At 38.3% G+C, this 18,742-nt stretch overlaps 2 protein-coding genes across 5 annotated transcripts in view; one reads left to right on the top strand and one right to left on the bottom strand.

The window, feature by feature from the left end:
* Positions 1 to 8,330, top strand: part of taok1a (TAO kinase 1a) — a 161,801-nt gene extending 153,471 nt beyond the window's left edge. For all 4 annotated transcript variants that reach the window (XM_059973340.1, XM_059973344.1, XM_059973341.1 and 1 more), the window contains one exon: positions 1,609 to 8,330. In XM_059973340.1, the coding sequence (XP_059829323.1) occupies positions 1,609 to 2,070 (462 nt within the window). In that variant the 3' untranslated portion in view covers positions 2,071 to 8,330. The remainder of the gene's footprint in view (positions 1 to 1,608) is intronic.
* Positions 8,331 to 11,494: 3,164 nt separating this feature from the next.
* Positions 11,495 to 16,136, bottom strand: LOC132395210 (protein ABHD15-like). The gene is made up of 2 exons (XM_059971499.1): positions 15,349 to 16,136; positions 11,495 to 12,011 (listed from the first exon to the last, which is right to left on the bottom strand). Exons 1-2 carry the CDS (start codon positions 16,134 to 16,136, stop codon positions 11,495 to 11,497), a joined length of 1,305 nt encoding a protein of 434 aa, XP_059827482.1.
* Positions 16,137 to 18,742: the final 2,606 nt, after the last annotated feature.

Here is an 18,742-nt window from a genome sequence, read left to right as displayed (position 1 = left end):
CTGATTAGTGGTATTCTGCGAAGTTACCCAATCATTTGTGATCTCCATCATAGAGAATTTGAAAGAAGTTCAGATAAATCACTTCATCTGGAAAAACATATTTAGATACCTGTGTGTGAGAATACTGAAGGCCAAGTGTTTTGTCTTCTGTGCTTGCTTGCACAGGTGGATGCTCTGGAATAGGGATGGAATTGTGATGTCTCAGGCAGTGGTCTCATTGGAATGCTGAAAGGGGATGAGATCCAGGGAGAACCAGTGTAACAGCTGTGTTGCCAGAAATAGGGAAAGTATGATCTGTTGACCATGAGGTTGATATGATAGAAAATAAGTACCTTAGAAACCATGTAAACAGCTTGATATGGGTGAATGTTCTGAAGGGAGGAAGCAAGCATAACTAAAACTCCTCATGAATTATCCTCTTGTAGTCACATTTAAGAGAATGTGAATATGTAAGCAGTGAGTATTTAAATCTACACTGTACTGAAAAAAATAAATTGAAGCATGATTTCATTAAGTTGGAAATGTTTTCAAACATTTAAGCTAGGTTTTACTTTATTGAATTTATTTCCTAAAAACTGAGAATACTTTTTATCACTTTCACTGCTGTATCCTGAGAACCTTATTCAAGTCAGTTCTGTTTAGAGCCATTTCCAATATAGCCAGCTATGGAATTTGCATTGCTGAGGCTGCATTGGACTGGTATACAAATTTAAAAGTCACAGGCATTTCAGTGCTCAGAGTAAATGATTAAAGATTTCATAATTTATAATTTCTGTAAATGTTTTGTCATGTTTAATTAAATATTTAAAAGCATGTGCCCTAATATTCAGCTTTCTAACTGGAAAAACCTTGATTTAGTCTGTGTTAAGTAAAACATCTACTAGCAGTAGAACAGGTGTTTGAGCATATATATGAGCTCTGTGATACTGTTCCTATAAATATTTGTTGTTGGAAGTGTAGCTGTGCATTCCCTGCTTCCATCATTGAACAGATAACAGATGGTAATGATGCTGCACTACCAACTACATAATAGCACATATTGGAAGCTGCTGAATTGTTCAAGCAGATTGGAGGTTAAAGGTTGCATTAGCCTTTAACACAAGCAGAGGCTATCAGAGTTGGAAGATAATCTTAGTTAAACACAGAATTTAATTGGCATGATAGTGTAGTGGTTAGTGCAGCATTTCTTAGGGCATCGGAGTTCTGAGTTCAATTCCAGCATCCTCTATTAGAATGTTCGTACACTCTTCCCAATGCTTGTTAGTTTCTTCCATGTGCTCCCTTCCTCCCACAGTCCAAAGGCATACTGGTTAATGGGTTAATTGGACGTTGTAAATTTTCCTGTGATTAAGCTAGGGTTAAATTAGTTTGTTGCTGGGTGACACAGCTCGGTGGGCCGATAAGGCCTGTTCTGTGCTGTATCCCTATAAGTAGAATAAATAAAATGAAATATTTTCTACATATAAAAGTAGATCTACAAAATTATACCACCTTATATGAATTTTCTGTCAGTACATTAAATCATGCACTTACGGAAAGCTTTAAATATCCTCGCAACAAATGAGCTACAGTTTCAAAGGCCTCATCATTAGTACTTTACTTTTACAGATTGAAGAAGAGATGCTGGCACTGCAGAATGAACGCACTGAAAGAATACGAAGCTTACTGGAACGTCAAGCACGAGAAATAGAGGCTTTTGACTCTGAGAGCATGAGACTTGGCTTCAGCAACATGGTCCTTTCTAATCTGTCTCCAGAGGCTTTTAGCCATAGTTACCCAGGAGCCACCAGTTGGTCTCATCACCCTTCTGGAGGAGCTGGACATCACTGGGGTCACCCCATGGGTGGCCACCATCCAGCCTGGGGTCACCCAATGTCAGGTGGATCCCAACCATGGGGACATCCTGCTGGCCCAGTTGTTGCTGTACCCAGAGGAGGTGGTATGGGGGTCCGCAACAGTCCCCAAGCTCTCAGGCGGACGGCTTCCGGGGGCAGATCTGAGCAAGGCATGAGCAGGAGCACAAGTGTTACATCGCAAATTTCTAATGGTTCACACATGTCTTACACATAATTTTAATTGGCTGGGGAACAGATGTGTTACTGCTGTCATGCCTCCATGCTCTGCAGAAACCGCCCCATTTGCATCAATCTGAAAGCCCTCTATTGGTACTGCGGTTGTGATGCAGAGTGCAGGCATGTTTGTTTCGCCTTTCAGGAAAAACAGGTCTTTTGTGTTGATACAGAATCTTTTCATTTGTCAACATTTCATACTCTATCTGTTTGATCAGTCCTTGAAAAAAATGTGAACAAAGGCCAAAAGAAAATCCTTGCTGAGCCTGGTTCTCTGCAGCTAGTGCAGTGTGGCACAGTGACATCCCTTTACATGTCCTTTGTAGCACTATTCCTAATTGGTGGCTTTAGTAATTTTACTTTTTAAAACAAAAAAAAAAATACCTTTGATTGCCATTAGTTTCTGCTGGCCATTATACCATATACTTTTCAAGGGCTGAACCAGTAATCTCACCAGCTGCTAACCAATGTTATATTTGTTTGCCTGAGGCATTTATCTGCTGAAATTGATATATATGAGGAAAAAACGTAAAAGGGTTAGATTCTCTTCCATGAGCAGAAAATGAATATAGTGAACAGACTGGAAGTTGGGCTGTGTTTGAAAATGGGACCGTATTATAGTTTGATGCAGCATTTGGTATTTATGAACAGTCTCAAACCTGCATTTGTTTAGTGAACACAGGTCAGTTACTCATCTGGCATTAACCCTTTGCTACTTTTATCTGTGAAATATTTAGCCACTAACAAGTCCAAAATATGGACACTAGTTAATAGGAGGAATATTAATTTTAACTAATGCATAACATTAGTGATGCCATAAGTAAATCGCCAAATAATAGATTAAAGGAAAAACTGCCTTCTGCTAAATCTTTTGATTATCCCCACTCCATAATTTTCAGATTTTTTTCATTAAGTGCAGCATACTTTTTCGGTGAACCTTCACATGTCCCAATGAGCATGTCACGTGGCTTAAAAATGGTGATGCTGCACCATAGTGAACATGTTCCAAATTTAAAGTATTTACAAGCTACCATAGAAAATGGTTTTAAGCTCTACATATAAGAACTAACAACGCATTACCATTACTGAAACCCATACATACTGTTCTTAAAACAGTTTCGATACAGAACACTATTTTTAAATTATACAGATAGTATAATTTTATTTTTAATAAGTAAAAGTTAAGTGTTTTTGTAATAGGCTGTTGTACAATATGCTCTGACCTTGGACGCATGTCAGAAACAAAGTTACATTGTGCGGGTCTATGAGTTGTACAATAATCTATTGCCACTATGCTGTGAATGTTATTTCCCTTCAGAAAATACACTGCAGTAAGTAAAACGCTTCCCTAAAATTCAGGTTACATCAGAAAAGTTTTTTTTTAAATTGAAGAATGTATGTATCTGTAAATATGTAGTAATTTGGAATTGCTGAGCTGCTGGCCTAGTTCCTGACTTTTTTTTTATACTGAATTTAGGTTCTTTCAACAACAACAACAAAAAAGAACTTAGTGCCATTATTAGCACCAGTGAGCATGCCTATGACTTTTTAGCATTCTATGTATCACTATTACTACTCTGTAGTATAATGTAACAAGTCTTAATGTGTTAAACAAACAAGAAATACATCTGAAAGCTATGCTTGCTTCGCATCCTTCCAGTGCTGACTGAATGGGCAGTAGAAAATTCCGTGTATATACTGCATTCCATATCAAAAATACATTTAATATAAACTTATGTTGAAGTGACATTAAATCTTGCCAATAACCTAAGTTTTTCTTCATGCTGTGTAACTTGTCACAGAATAATTGTAGTTGTCATTACTTTGCCAAAATCAGTAATGTGAATAGGAAGGCAGGTTTGTTTCCATATGTTTAACTTCAGTGTTACTTGGGCAAAGTTAGAATTATTCCCCTCATTACTTTATGTGATTGGTTTTACTCTGATATTTTAATACTGCATTCCTGCCCTATAGATTGATGTTTGCACCCTTCTCTAAGAAATTGCAAATTATACATATTATAAAAGACTCAATGCTGAGAATAAGAGCATGTTTCTACTTTTGCGAGTTGACAGTGTTCACACAGACCATTTATTTATATAGGGTGCTTGAATAACTTTTTAATATCAAATTTAGCTTTAAGCAAAAAAATAAATTCAGTGCCATTATTAGCACCAAGGTGCTTGAATGATTTTACAGGTGGAAACTCGGATATTAATATTATCAATATAGTCAGTACTGTTTAAAGGCAATTTATAAGAGCCCACCCAGTATTGTTTACTTCAATATTTAACAAGAGTTTGGTGTGACACGTTCACCATTTTCAAATATCCTTAATAGCACAGGCAATGAGATAATGGGATATACTGACCCTTGTATTAATATATCCATTGGAGGACGGTAGTGATTAAGATTTTTGAGAATCATCGTCTATTCTGTGATTAGCTACACTGTGAAAGATTTGCAAAGTCCATTCAGACATCCATGGCTGAAAATCAGAGCTTGCTACACTGTGACAGGCTGTTAGCTTATTTTACAACCATGGAAATATTGATGTTTCTTAAACATGAGGAATGTTTATTTGTAAATTGAATTTAAGATTAGAGTTTAGTTGCAATATTAAACTTCTATCACCACAGTAAAATGCATCTTTAAATATAGTGTTGGTTTAGTTTTTGTTTTGCAAAGGTCTTTTAATTTATCATTCACCTCCTTTACTTTAAACATACCCCATTTTTTGATAAAAGGAACCATTTGTAGTTGTATTTATAGGTCTATAATTATAATTTTTGGGTTTGACACATCATTTGGGAATATCGCCTATTGTGCAAAGTTGAGTGTCATCTTTTCAATGCCTTTTACCAGTGCTCTGTGACCTGCTTTTAGAAGGCTCATGAGAGTGTGCCAGAATGATTCTCTTCCCATTTAGCTGCCCTTTCTCTTCCCTAAGCAGGAAATACTTTGCTCTCACTTAATTCTCTACCTGATTGCAGAGTGTAAATCAGAACAATTTCATTGGGAGATTAATTGGCAACTTGCCATACCGCATATTGAAATATTGTACATTATCATGTTATTCATGAATGCAATTTTTATGCAGATTGAGCAAACAGAATGAACAGTCATAACTTTTTAAAATTCATTTTACTTACTGATATACTACCTCTGCCCAGTAGATGAATTAGAAATTTAAATTAGAGCAAAAATGCAGTTAAAAATAATTGTAGTGGGATTGTTAAAAATTCATCATGCACAGTGACTGAAAATCTTTCATGTCCCTCACAGACTTTTCTAATTCATTTAAAAAAAAGTGACCTAAGTAAATGACTTTAACACTGAGAACAATGATGAATATCAGCATTGATGCACATCATATTATTTCACTGGATTTGATTTGCTGCTCTGGATCCTTATAGTTGAATTCGTACACTAAAACTTAACAATAACAATACAACTTACCTAATCAACTTTCAAGATTTACTCTCTTATGTGCTCTATTTTCCCCCTTCACTTGCAGGCATACACACACACAAACAAACACAAACATTTGCATATAGTCCTTTGGTCTAAACTTGGCCAGGCATTTAACTTTTTGTTACACAGACCCACTTATTGTGTAAGAGTGCTTTCCAGAATCTGTGTGATCTACTTTTATCTCCCTGACTTTGCGTTGGAACATAAAATTGTAGAACAGTGTGATGTAATGGTTAATGTCAATGTGTGATAGAGATATACATAGGTTTGCAAAGAAGAAAGTGTCATCCCTTTCATGTGGAAGTTAAGATGAATATGCTATAATCCAGTTTTCCATTTGGTAAGTTGTTTTCAAAACAAAAAAAAATTGACTGCTTAACTCTAATTTCAAATTAAAAATGAAAATTCTCATTTGAAACCTGCTTTTCAGGTAACTTCTGCATTGGTAACAGGTTACAAAAATGCTGAACTCCTTTCTAATGAAATATATGAATCATAGAGTTAAAATAAAAACGGCACTGAACTAGAACACTTCATTTCAAGGTAGAAATCACCCAAGGTAGCTCTCTTCAAAGTATTGACTGCATGTTTTAAGTAGAAGCTAGGTGGTAGTGCAAAATACTATGACAAAACCGAGAATGGAAAGAAAGCAGCTTAACAAAATAGTCATTGCCATGGATGTTATTTGTTTTGAGAAGCAAGAATAGAAGTGTGCCAAGTGTTGCTTTTTATAATTGACAATAATGACAGGGTTTTTGAAGGAATGGTAGAAGTACAAATTAAAAATGTTACAATGTGATATTGTAACATTGCATTTTATACAGTGACTTCACAATCTTAATTATCTGCAATTTATTTTTACTGCAATGTTTATGACTGGCTTTGTTAGTTTTTATGCAAGATGTTGGCTGGGAACATAAGGTCTTAACTGATTTTTAAGCATAACATCACAGCAAGGCTGTGGTTAGCTTTATGGATTAATCTTTGCCAGCATAAATTGCTGACTAGATACAGGTATGTCCTAGTTTTGGCCAATTTCTCTGCTTATAGGTGAAAACATCAAGCATACATTACACAAAGTAGGAAAATGTACTTCATATAGGTACATTTAGTTAATTTATATCTACCACTTTTAAATAATTAAGGAAGTAAAACACGTTGATTAAAATATTTGCAGCATTGTCTATTTCATCATTAAAACAAAATGTTTACATTCACACTCTGAATGAATATTGTGATCAAGTTCAATAGCTGTTATATTTTTTTACTTACAAATCATAATTGCAGCTAACCACCTATGGACTCAGAATTAGCTGCATGTGGCTTTGGATAATGAGTTTGACAAAATGCAGTTCAAGCTGAGGACAATTTGAAAATGAAATATGAGCAGGGGAGATATAAAATCAAAAATGAGAATCCACCTGTAAGAACTGTTCCATCTGTAAAAGTCAGACCTTAAACTCCAAATTTCCAAATTTCTTAGCTCTGCCCATCCAGAACCATTGTAAAGTTTTCCAGCATGCTGCCAATGCACTTTTACCTTGAGCTTTGGTTTGCCCCTTGCCTTGATGAACTGTTTGAGGAATATCAACCATTGGCCAATATTACTGCCCACCAGTCAGGACAGAAGGAAAGGGAGCTCACCAAGAACAACCTAGTGCTAAAATCTGTAGAATATTCAACTGTAGGTTATTATGGTATAGTAGTAATCTGTTAACGTGTAGTACTGAGCTTTACCCACCGTTGAGGTAGGGAATGACTACATGCTGTTTGGTAAGCTAATCTAATGTCCTTAGTTATATAAAATCCTTTTTCTCTTGCTATAGTTGTTGCTGGCTCTGAACAAAAAAGAAAAATCACAGCTCTTATCGGGGGTTCTAAATAACTTAACGCAATTCCAGTTTTAAAAAAATATACTATTGACTGCATATATGAAAGATGGCCTAATGACTTGACATCTTGTAAATGCATAATTTTATTAACAATTTCTTTGCAGTAAGATATTTATATGGTGTAAAGGGTTAAAGAAAACCACTAAACCCACACAGTACTTGAAGAGGATATTTGTACTAAAATGTTCATTACTAACAATGCTACTATCTGAATCCCTTTTGTTTTAGTATGCAACAAAAATAGTTTAATGTGCATTAGTAATGGATGAGGGACTGAGAAATGTTAATATTGTACATTTTAAATAGCTTGCAGAAATTGTGACAAAAGCTTGAGATTTCTAACATAAACATTAAAAATGTTTTAACACTAGTCCCATGGGGTGAAGACAACACATCATGAATGTATAACCTAATCTAACCTAGAGCAACTGGCTGGTTTTAAAAAAATCAGCATGTTTGAGCTTCTTCAACTTTTATCCTTACATTTCTATTCTGTTGGTTTCTCTGCCTAATTCTGAATCTTATTTGCACACATATGGTAGTAAATTCTGATTTTTAAATTTTAACAACCAAATCTGCTTTAATCAATTTTTTAGCAATGTTATTCAAGTTGTTCATAGCTGGTTACCAATGAGTTCCTTCGCTTATTGGTATTTCTTTTAAAAATTGTACAGTAAAAATGTCAGTATTCTGGTAACTTCTGGTTCAACATACATTAGCTCATATAACCTGTATTAATTGTATAGATTGTGAAGTTAAGCTGTTACCAAGTGTCAGAAAAAGAGAATAGGGTCATATGTAATATTTTGTTTGTAATTACCCTTTGTATCATTACAAAGGAGATGTTAAAATCAACTGTAATAAAGTAATTTTAGTACAATTTGAGTATTTGCTTATTTTAAATGGTTGTGATGATGTTAAACAGTGTGTTTAATTCATAAAATACCACCAGTGAAATTACAAGGAAAATCTATTGGATACAATTCTGAACTTCATTTAAAATCGCTCACCAACATTCAGTCATTGTAATTAATGAAGAAAGCATTTTAATTAAATTGTAAGTCATCTGTGGAGATGTAATATATTCATCAAAAATTATATCAGTGCTTAAAAATGATAGTTTTGACGGGGAAATATGAAGACATTTGAAAACTTAAATCAGTAACTACAAGTTAAAAATCTGAAGAAAAGAAAATGTTAGAAAAATTAACAGGTCAGGCAGTTGTTTCTGTGAACAGTTGATGTTTCAGTTCAGAGACCTTTTCAGAACTTTTGGAATCATAATGGATGTTTTATAATAACTTATCTCGGGAGACAGAGACAAAGGAAGAGTTGAATCAGATCAGTCTGCTTCTACATTTGTACCAGTCTTCTGTTAAATCATAGCTGTTTCACATTTTAACTGTTCTGTCTTCACTCCATAGCTTCCTGTGCCATAATATTCTATATGGGCATTATATTGGTATTTATACTCTCTAGGACAAACCCATTCTCCTGCTCTTTCCCTGATGCATAGCAAATTCTTCTTGTAGCCATTCTGTTCTTGTCACACACTCTGATTAACTTTATTGACTGTGAATACCAAATCATAATCATTGTCTGTATAAAACAAAAAAATCTTTGGCCATTTTAAGTCATAGAAGCTCTTCCTCATCATCCATTGATGAGGATGAGCTTCTTTGTAGTGAAACCCCTATGATGATCCTGAACAACCTCTAAATAAATCTACTTTCATCTTCCTTAGTCTTAATCTTATGGTTGAATTACCTCCTTCCTTGATACTATAAATTTAATAGATTGTAATTATCACAGTATTCCATATACTTTGCTAGTTATTCTGGCATGGCCCATTTATAGAATTTTTTTCAGTCTCTCTTGAATCTGTAACCAGTGCCACAATCCTTTGGAGGACTGCTTCAGATTGCATACTAGCACTAATTTATATGATTAAGCTGCCTTATTCTAGTTTCAAGCCAGAAGAATTTATTTCCCTGCAACATTCCCATCATAATTTATCTTTAATAAAAGGTACCCTCAACTTTCAATCATTAGAATGCAGTCATTCTGTGTTCTGGTTGTTGGGATCACAGGTAAGTGAAAGTGTTTTGAAAGTTAAAACATAGAACAGTACAGTACAAGAACAGACCCTTCTGTCCCCAATATCCATGTCAAATTAAACTGCATATGATCTATATCCCTCCATTTCCTGTTTGTTCATGTAAGTACCTCTTAAACATTGCCATTGTATTTTACACCACTTTCCCTGGCAGCATGTTCCAGTCACTTACCACCTCCTGTGCATTTTTTTAAAATTGCTTTGTTAATCTTTTAAGCTTTCTTTCTCTCATCTTGAAGCTGTTCTCTTACATTTGACTGTAAAACTCTAGAAGTCGGTGGGGAAGACTAGCTGTGTCTATCCTGTGTATTGCTTTGATTATATACTATCAATAACAGTTGATTAACTTTTATTGTTTTAGAAATAAAGAGTCAGAATTACAGACTGAGTCTGTGGTAAGGAAGGCAAATGCAATGTTAGCATTAATTTCCAGAGGACTAGAATATAAAAGCAAGGATGTAGTTCTGAGATTTTAAAAAACAAAGGTCAGACTGCATTTGGAGTATTGTAAGTAGTTTTGGCCCCATATCTAAGAAAGGATGTGCTAGAGTTGGAGAGGATCCAGAGGAGGTTCTTTGGGATTTTTTTGGTATGAAAGCTTAAGGTACGAAGACCATTTGGCGGCTTTGGGCCCATACTTCCTGGAGTTTAAAAGAATGGGGTAGGGGAATCTCAATGAAAAAAAAACTGGAAAAACCTACAACACAATACCCACAATGCTGTGCCGAACATGTACTTACTTGAGAAATTACCTCAGGGTGTCCATAGCCCTCTATTTTTCTAAGCTTCATGTACCATCAAATGATGAAATCCATCAAATATTAAAAGGCCCTAAATAGAGTGGACAGGGAACGAATATTATCAACAGTGGGGAATTTTAGGACCAGAGGGCACAAACTCAGAATAGAAGGACATCCCTTTAGATAAGATGAATTTCTTTAGGCAGAGAGGGGTGACTGTATGGAATTCATTGCTACAGATGGCTGTGGATATTGGGTATATTTAAAGCAGAGGTTGATAGGTTCATGATTAGTAAGTGCATTAAAGGTTATGGGAAGAAGGTAGGAGAATGGTGTTGAGAAAGAGAATAAATTAGCCATGATGGAATGGCTGAGCAGACTTGATGGGTTGAATGACTTTGTTTATGGTCTTAAGGATATTAGTGAAAATAAACTACCTATTGTAACTTAATAAGAATTGTGGTTCTAATTATTTTGGCCAAGCTTAAGTGCAATGTGGAGATTAACCAAGACATCAAAACAGCAGCAGTTCATAGTCCCACTTCCCCACTCTCTCCCCATAAGCAATTCCTTGTCTCACTTCACCACAGTCTCCCCATTTAGCCCACCAAATTATTTCCTTAGAGGTCGTGCTCTGTCATCATTTATAGAATACTGACCTATGGAGAACTCCATGATACATTTCCTTCCACTCCAGGAAACAGTATATTGCTATTGCAATAGATTTTCTGTTAGATGTTTTGATATGCATGCTGTTGCAGTGTCTGCTATTCCATTGTCTTCTGTATTAATTACAAACTCTATTAGATGTCACTTATCTATTGCCTTTTGGAAGTCCATATATGCTAAATGAACTGCATTTCTTTCACTAGTCCAAAACCCAATTCTGTATGTTTTGGATTAACTGCAAGGAATAGAAACAACGTATTTTACACATTATTGATCTTTACTACATGCAAATTAATGACTTTAAGTACAAGTGTACATAAAAAGGCTTGTCCATAAGAAAGTGAAACTTTAAACCGGTTACAATATGTACATTTTTGTACTTTGCATTTGTCAGTCTAATTTAGGGAAAAAATGTTCCATATTAACTTTTGTAATATATTAAAAACAGTAAGTATAGTAAATACCTTTTAATATCTTTAGATCTAGTAATTCTCTGCTTGTTTTACATTTGGGTATTACTTCTGAAAGCAGTTTTCATCTGGTGTATGATCTTTGCCAGTTAAAAATTTCATGAATATTATGAGAACAAGTGAATTCCTTTTTATGGGTTCCAACACCTTTTTGTTTATAGTGCATTATTGATACTTTTCTTCTGTAAGCACTCATTGTCCTTTCCTCTGCCCTGAAAAACTCACTGACTGATCTGAAGTATTCAAGTAAAGCTTTGTGGCTCCAACTGGAGGATCTGCTCGTCAAAAAGCCGCAATGTCCTCCGTGTTTGGTTAACAAAAGGAAGAAATAAGGGTTTGTCTCAAATAACTCAAAAGGCACTGAGATTTCTGGATTGCCTCTGCATGGATCATCTTCGCTGCAAATGCATAAGAGAGGAACTGCAACCTCATCCACATCCCTCAGTGGATCATTCTTTTCCCAGAAGGATGCCCAACTCAGATTATTGGGCTGACAAAACAGTACTTCCTCCAGTTCCCTGAGAGTGCAGCTTCTGAATAGCTTATCCATATCTATTATTTCTCCAAGAACTGTGGTATACCTAGAAATGAGAGAAAAATGACTGATATCCAAGAGCAGATCTTCGCACTTTGTAATATTTAAGATTAATGTATTTGTTTGAGTTAAAAATGTTACAAAGGAACGTGAGATGAAGTAACACTGAATTTGCAATAAACAAAGACAAATTGAATTATAAGACCACAAGACATAGAGGCAGAATTATCTCCACAATAATCTCTGAATATGATTGTAGGGACCACTTTATTAGAAACACCTGTACACATGCTTGTTAATGGAAATATCTAATTAGTTAATCGTGGCAGCAATGCATAAAAGCATACAGATGGTCAAGAGGTTCAGTTGTTCAGACAAAACATTAGAATGGGGAAGAAATGTGATCCAAGTGACTTTGACCACAGAGTGATTGTTGGTGCCAGACAGGGTGGTTTGAGTATTTCAGGAACTACTGATCTGGGAATTCACACTCAACAGTTCTAGAGTTTACAGAGAATAGTGTGAGAAACAGAGATCCAGTGAGTGACAGTTCTGTGGCCAAAAATGTCTTGTTGATGAGAAAGGTCAGGGGAGAATGACCAGACTGGTTCACGATGCAAAGAAGGGAATAGTAACTCAAAAAAAACCCCTTGTCAGAACAGTAGCATGCAGAAGAGCATCTGTGAAAACACAATACATCAGATGTTGAAGTGGATGGGCTACAGCAGCAGAAGATCTCACCGACTTCCACTTCTGTCCCTAATAAAGTGGCCTCTGAGTGTATATGTTCTTAGGCAAGGAGAGCAAAACTACACACAATTCTCGAGGTGTTGTCTGTCCAAAAACTTGCATAACTAGCAAGATTTCCTACTCTTGTAGCAAAACATCTTGCAGTGGTCTTCATGCCATTTTCCTCCATAATTGCTTGCCTCACCTGCATGTTTGCTTTCTGTGAGTGTATAAGTCACAAATCAACCTTAATAGTATTGACTTCCTGTTTTTGTTTTACTAAAGAGGATAACATCACATTCCCATTTTTCCTCCAGCAAATACAGACCAGGATATATCCATTTAATCCATTGTCTATTCCAGCACTTGAATCCCATTTGAGGATCTTCCCATCTTTCCTCCTCCACAAACTGTAAAAGTAACACTCTTTGCTTCTCCCTTGTATACTTGTTCATATTACTCTTAAATACATCTATAAAATTTACTTCTACCACCCCATTTATGTACAGGAAAGTTTCACATTCTCACACTTGGTCTGTATATCATCCATTGAATTTTTGGTGGTAATCTTGCTGTCCTACTAATGTTGATAACCTGCTATGAGGACATACAACATATACTGAAAGGTGCTGGTAAAGGGACAGTAACATCATGAAGGATCCCATCCACACTTGTCCCACTCCCATTAGAGAGGAGGCTATGTAACATCCATGCCAGGACCACCAGACTCAAAAACAGTTAATTTCCCCAATGATAAAGCTGATCACCACTTCCACATCCTTCACATCCCCACCACCATGATTTTATCATTTCCTATCAGAGTCATTTTATGTTTGGTACCAAACTGTATCAATCGATGCTATTCCTTTGGTTTCATTGGATGCGTGAAGAGGAGTTTGCTACATGGGCAACAGCTTGCCCTCCATATTGTACTACCAAGGTTGCGTATCTAAACAGCTGTGACACAGGAGCCACGGTCAACTCTGAACAACTGAGGCCTCACTCACTCACTCACTCACCTTATGCACGGACACTTCTGTGCTGAGCATCAATCTATGAATACAAGTCATCTTATGTGTTTATCTTTATTGTGTTCTCAATCTTAGAATTTTTCTGTGCTGCATTAGATCCAAAGCAGCAATTGTTTAATTCTCCTTTATATTTGAAAAGATCTTAAGCAATCTTGAATCTCTAATTATGCTTCCCCCTCCCCCCCCCCACAAGATTAAGCATTCTCTTCATATAGTCTCTACCAAAACTTTTATCATTTTAAAGACCTTGAATTGGAACTCCTAGTCACTTTTTCTTGTGAGGAAAGGAGAAAATTTGATCATTCTTTCCAAATTTGTACACCTTTGTGGTTGTGTTCTTGCACCTGCCTTGTGCTTCTACATTTTGTTTATAATATAGTGACTGGAACTGTACATTTTATGTAGGAGTGGATCATTAATCTTATTTTTATTCCTGCTAGATACAAACCTTGGTGTTTGGTTTGTCCTAATCTAGCCATGTTACCCTGTGCTGCAACTTTTGATGATGTCTTTGTATTGATGAATCTCTTTGTTGTTCTTCCCATCTATACTGGTACTTTACAAGTAATATGACCTCCTTATAATTTCCTACTGAAATATGCGACTTCACATACATCTATCTGCATTGAACATTACTATTCTCCTAAATTTCTCCCTTATGAAAAGTTACTTGCATTCTTCTGGCTAATTTATTCTTATTCCATTTTCTCCCTGATTATTAATTTATTGATCACCATTTGCTTTATTTTAAGCACTCCTATTCCAAATACTCGCTATTTTCCTGTCTACATTGCAAACTTTTAAATCTAAAACCAATCTTTATTTATATATAACTGTCAGTACCACTTTTCAAGTACAGTAGAGTTAAAGTCCCTTACAGGAAACAAGGAAATTTATGTCTGTCCACATGAAGGGGTCTGACCTGAAATATTGACAGGCTACTTCCCTCTACAGATACTGCCCAAATCATTGTGTTTCTCTGACACTTTGTGCGTTGCTCCAGATTTCAGCACCTGTTCTCTCCTCCTCTCCCCCCCCCCCCCCCACTGAGTCTGTCCGATCCTCTGAGTATTTCCGGTATATACTGATTTTCAAATTTCAAACTTTTTTTAATATTTCAGGTGTCAAACTTTTTTCTTAGATCTCGAACTGTTTTTAAATTTGTCAACTAGCTCCTTCCACGCCAACGCTGACACTAACATATTATCACTTGCTCACCGCCGGGCGCCGATCTGTATCTATGTTAGCGTGAGTTTGCATGTTGTCAGCCTCTGTGTAACGTTCCGGTATAAAGTCTAGTCTATGTATGAAGGATCTGCCTGGCTGGCATGCAAACGAAAACTTCTCAGTGTAAAACCCCGCCTGTACGTGCGACAATTCTAAACCAATTTCCAATTACTGCTCAATTGAGATGGAGATCACCCCGAGGAAGGTTTTCCAGTCAAGCTGACCTTTACTTGCTCAGTAAAAAAAAATAATTAAACCAGGTTCTGAAGGAACGCGGCGGGTCAGGGAAATGGGCAGTCGACGCATCGGTTTGAGACCTTCCATCTGAACCTGTATTCCTCCAGCATATTGTTTACTTTTGCCCCCAGATTCCAGTACCTACGGTCTCCACGTTACCTGCTCAAAGTAGTCTTCCGATATAATAACATGAGCCAGCCGTAGAGACCGGAAGGTTCCGAGTCCAGCCAAGCCTGGCACCTGAAGATGGGGGAGATGCAAGCGGCCGCCGTGAGGTAACTGGAAGAGCCGCACTCGCCCAGGTAGGAGAGCAGCAGCGCGGAGCCGGAGCCCTCGCTCGCCGCGTACAGCTTGGCGCCCGGGTGCTTGTATCGGATGTAGCTGACGGCTTCCCGCAGGTCGGCCGGCTCTCCGAAAGGCTGGAGTTTGCAAGTGGTGAGCGGCACCCGATTATGGCAGCGCCGATTGAAGATCACCGGCCGGTAGCCGTGGCGTGAGGCCAGCCGGCAGAGCAGGGAACAGCTCCTGGTCACTCTCCCCACGAAGTTTGGGATTAGCAGCAAAATCGGGGCCGTTGAGTTGCCGGACACTCGCCTGGCGCTCCCGGACGAGCGGACCGCCCAGTCGAGGGCGATGAGCCCATCGTCCGACATTTGCAGGTACTCCCGCAGGAAACACAGCCCCCCGGCCCGCGGCCACAGGTTGCCGTGGAGTGTCTGCAAGTGCGGCCACTCCCTCCACAGGAGCCGACAGTTCACATCCTGCGAGAAAATCTTGCAGGTTTTCAGCAGGTGGACAGCCAGGGCTGAGGGTTTGCAGATGAGTTTGGGAACTCCGTCGCCTCTCCCCTCCCGCGGGGGATTGGGACCCTTACGACCAGCCCAGAAGAGCAGAAACAGGGATGCAATTACAAGCAGCAGGCAGACAGCAACGTCCCAAGGTAACATTTCACTGCGCTGGAACAGGAGGATTCCGCACAAGTTGAAATGGAGACGCTATATCTGCTACCTCTTCACTCCGCCGTGCGCTATCCTCTCACCGGCAACTACACAGAATTTTCAGCGATTTCTCTGGAGAAGATGACTTGAAATCAGTTTGCTCCCACTAAGTGTTGTCAGCTTGCTGCCCTGAGCTGCCCCGACCGTGGAGATATTTGTTTAAGTCCAGTGGAAATTTCCGCTTCAAGATCTACTTCCCTGTAATGACATCCCTCAACATCGCCCTGTTTCAAGGACTTTTTTTCTGAACGGTGTTTGGCAGTGTCTTTTCCAACTCTAAGAATTTCCCAGGGTAATTAATGTTCGGTACGATTAACCTGAAGTGCAACCAACTGTGCCGTAGGTAAAGTTGACAGAACCCGCAGCAAACACCGAGGTTCCACGCTACCAGGTGAGATGAATGTGCGATTAATTTGTGTTTGGTTTTGCCGATTGGGAAATGATATATTGTGTCAGGACACCTTGCTCGCCCATTCCGTGACTTTCAACAATGTCGGCAGAACAAAAGAATCATTCTGGGGGCTGAAATTATACAAAACGTGGTGCCAACTTCAGTCTAGTCACCATGCAATTCAGGGAGGTCCATAGGCGCTGTCAGCTTGCTGCTGTGATGAAGGATCTCGGCCGGAAACGTCCGCTGTCTATTCATTTCCATAGATGTTGCCTGACCTGCTGAGTTCCCCCAGCATTTTGTGTGTATTGGTCCAGATTCTTCAGGCTTTCGTGCTGAACCACCATTACCTTTGTACTCCAACAGAATACATAAAATCCGATCAAAGTTTTCCCACTTTATTCCAGTCCTACTGAATTGGTTTAAATGTCTGATTGCTTAAAACGCTTAATTCAGTACATTAGACAAATTGTCACTGTTAGTTTATGCGGGAAATAATTAGAATGGGTTATGTAGGTAATAAGATAATACTTGAGAAAATCTGAAATCCAAGCAACATACATAAAGGTGATACTTGGCAATTATTGTATAAGTATTTCAATGTAAATGAAATATGAAATCTACAGGGTTGATGTATAACAAGATTAAGACACACATATTCAGTGGCCACTTTATTAGGTATACCTGCTTGTTAAAAGCAAATAGCTAATCAGCCAATCATGTGGCAGCAACTCAATGCCCAAAAGCATGCAGACATGGTCAAGAGGTTCAGCTGTTGTTCAGACCAGACAGGATGGAGAAGAAGTGTGATCTAAGTGACTTTGACCACAGAATGATTGTTGGTGCTTGACTGGACAGTTTGAGTAGCTCAGGGACTGCCGATCTCCTGGGATTTTCACACAAACATCTCTAGGGATTACGGGGAATGGTATGAAAAACATAAAACATCTAGTGAGTCCTCCGAGAGGACCAGAACCTTGTCGTGGTTTGGAGGCTTGCATGCCTCAGCGATCTGGAGAGTTATGTTGGCTGAGGTCAGAGCTTTGTGCTTTGGCTTTTGGTGAGGTCACCCATGCCAAACAGGTCAAAGGGTAGAGGCCAGACTAAGAGTGGTCCACTGGTCCTCCAGGTTTGGGGGTTCAGCTCAGGATTACCAAATCTGACTGGCAAAACAAAATTGTTACAGAAATAACAAGGGAGAATCCTTCTACATCCGAGTTTGAGGCTACTCCCAATGTCTCTATCTGGGATTTACGTGACTGACTGTAGTTAAAACCGAGAGGAAGCTACTGACGTGATGAAGGAAACCCTGAACACCGCCAGAGATGGAGGACCTTTATGCTGCCCCAACGACCAGTGGCATAACTGTCAGTGAGTGGCTGTTCCAAGTGAAAATGGCTTGTTAATGTGAGAGGTCAGAGGAGAATGGCCAGGCTGATTCAAGTTGACAGGAAGGTGACAGTAACTCAAATAATCAAATGTTGCAACAGTAGTGTGGAGAAGAGCACCTCTGAATACACAACAGGCTGAACTTTAAAGTGCATGAGCTAGTGCACTGACTGTGCATATTCAAGCAATGGCTTCTAACTTCGGGAGAATTGGAAAGTGCATACATTGTGATGCGTCTGTAGCAATGCAAGCTCAGTGCTGGAGGAACTCAGCAGGTCAAGGCAGTATCCATGGAGGGGAATGAACAGTCAATCAGGATTGGAAAGGAAGTAACCAGGCTTTCTAGCAGTCAGTGTGAGTTGCTCGGGATTTCCAGCATCTGCAGAATCTCTTAGAATATGTACAACTGTTTTACTTAAGCAGAATAGAGCAGACGGTCTTTGCCAAATTGTTGCTGCTCGTAAGTGTTGAAACAAACCACAAGTTGCTGGAGGAACTTAATGGGTCGGGCAGCATCTGTGAAGGGAAATGGACAGTTGATGTTTCAAGTCAAGAACCTTCATGCAGATCGAAAATGTCAACAGTCCATTTCCCTCCACAGATAATGCTTGACCTGTTGAGTTCCTCCAGCAATTTTTTGGTGTAGATTCCAGGATCTGCCGTCTTCTGTGCTCCCATTGTTTGTGTTCACTCTCATTGGACTGGGCAGTTCATTACTGATCACCAATTAGCAAGATAAAAGTGATTGTTTTAATAGAAGATAACCTGAATATCA

This window comes from Hypanus sabinus, chromosome 6 (genome assembly GCF_030144855.1).
Source record: "Hypanus sabinus isolate sHypSab1 chromosome 6, sHypSab1.hap1, whole genome shotgun sequence".
Classification (NCBI taxonomy): Eukaryota; Metazoa; Chordata; class Chondrichthyes; order Myliobatiformes; family Dasyatidae; genus Hypanus; species Hypanus sabinus.
This window is presented reverse-complemented; position numbering and strand designations above follow the sequence as displayed.

Coding starts and splice junctions, on each gene's coding strand:
- LOC132395210 (XM_059971499.1), bottom strand. CDS start 16,136: ATGTTACCTTGGGACGTTGCTGTCTGCCTGCTGCTTGTAATTGCATCC. Junction 12,012..15,348: donor CGGAAGACTACTTTGAGCAG/GTAACGTGGAGA, acceptor TCTCATTTCTAG/GTATACCACAGTTCTTGGAG.